This window comes from Eimeria mitis, genomic scaffold (genome assembly GCF_000499745.2).
Source record: "Eimeria mitis Houghton genomic scaffold, Emh_scaff6501, whole genome shotgun sequence".
NCBI classification, from domain to species: Eukaryota; Apicomplexa; class Conoidasida; order Eucoccidiorida; family Eimeriidae; genus Eimeria; species Eimeria mitis.
Window position 1 is genome coordinate 2470 of NW_013574659.1, and position 474 is coordinate 2943.

At 49.2% G+C, this 474-nt stretch overlaps 1 protein-coding gene across 1 annotated transcript in view; it reads left to right on the forward strand.

Annotated features, from left to right (window-relative positions):
• The window catches only part of EMH_0087820 (uncharacterized protein), a gene marked incomplete at both ends in the record, with an annotated part of 1674 nt that extends 1493 nt beyond the window's left edge, over positions 1 to 181 (forward strand). The window contains one exon of the mRNA XM_013501212.1: positions 1 to 181. Within this exon, the coding sequence (XP_013356666.1) occupies positions 1 to 181 (181 nt within the window).
• Between the last annotated feature and the right edge of the window lie 293 nt (positions 182 to 474).

Below are 474 nucleotides of genomic sequence, written 5' to 3' on the forward strand. Positions count from 1 at the left end.
GCAACAGCAGCAGCAGCAGCACCAGGAGCAGCAGCAGCAGCAGGACGACGAAAACCCACAAAAGAAAAACGAGCAGCAGCAGCAAAAGCACCACCAACAGCAGCAGCAGCAGCAGGAACAGCAGCAGCAGCAGCAGCAGCAGCAGCAGCATATGAATGTATGTTTTCTTCGTATGAGTTAGTATATGAAATATCTATATATTTAAAAAAGTGGTTGCAGTATATAAACAACGATATATGTTTGCTTCATCCTGCTGTTGCTCGCGTGCTGCAGCAGCAGCAGCTGCAGCAGCCTACACCTATACAGCAGCAGCTGCTGCTGCCAGCAGTAAGAGATAGAAAAGATATAGTTGCTGCAGCACAAACAGGCTCAGGTAAAACCCTTGTCTTTGCTCTCCCCATAGCTAGCTGTCTAGCTAGCCAGCTAGCTAGACGTCTAGAGAAGTGGATGGAGAAGCAGCAGCAGCAGCAGCAG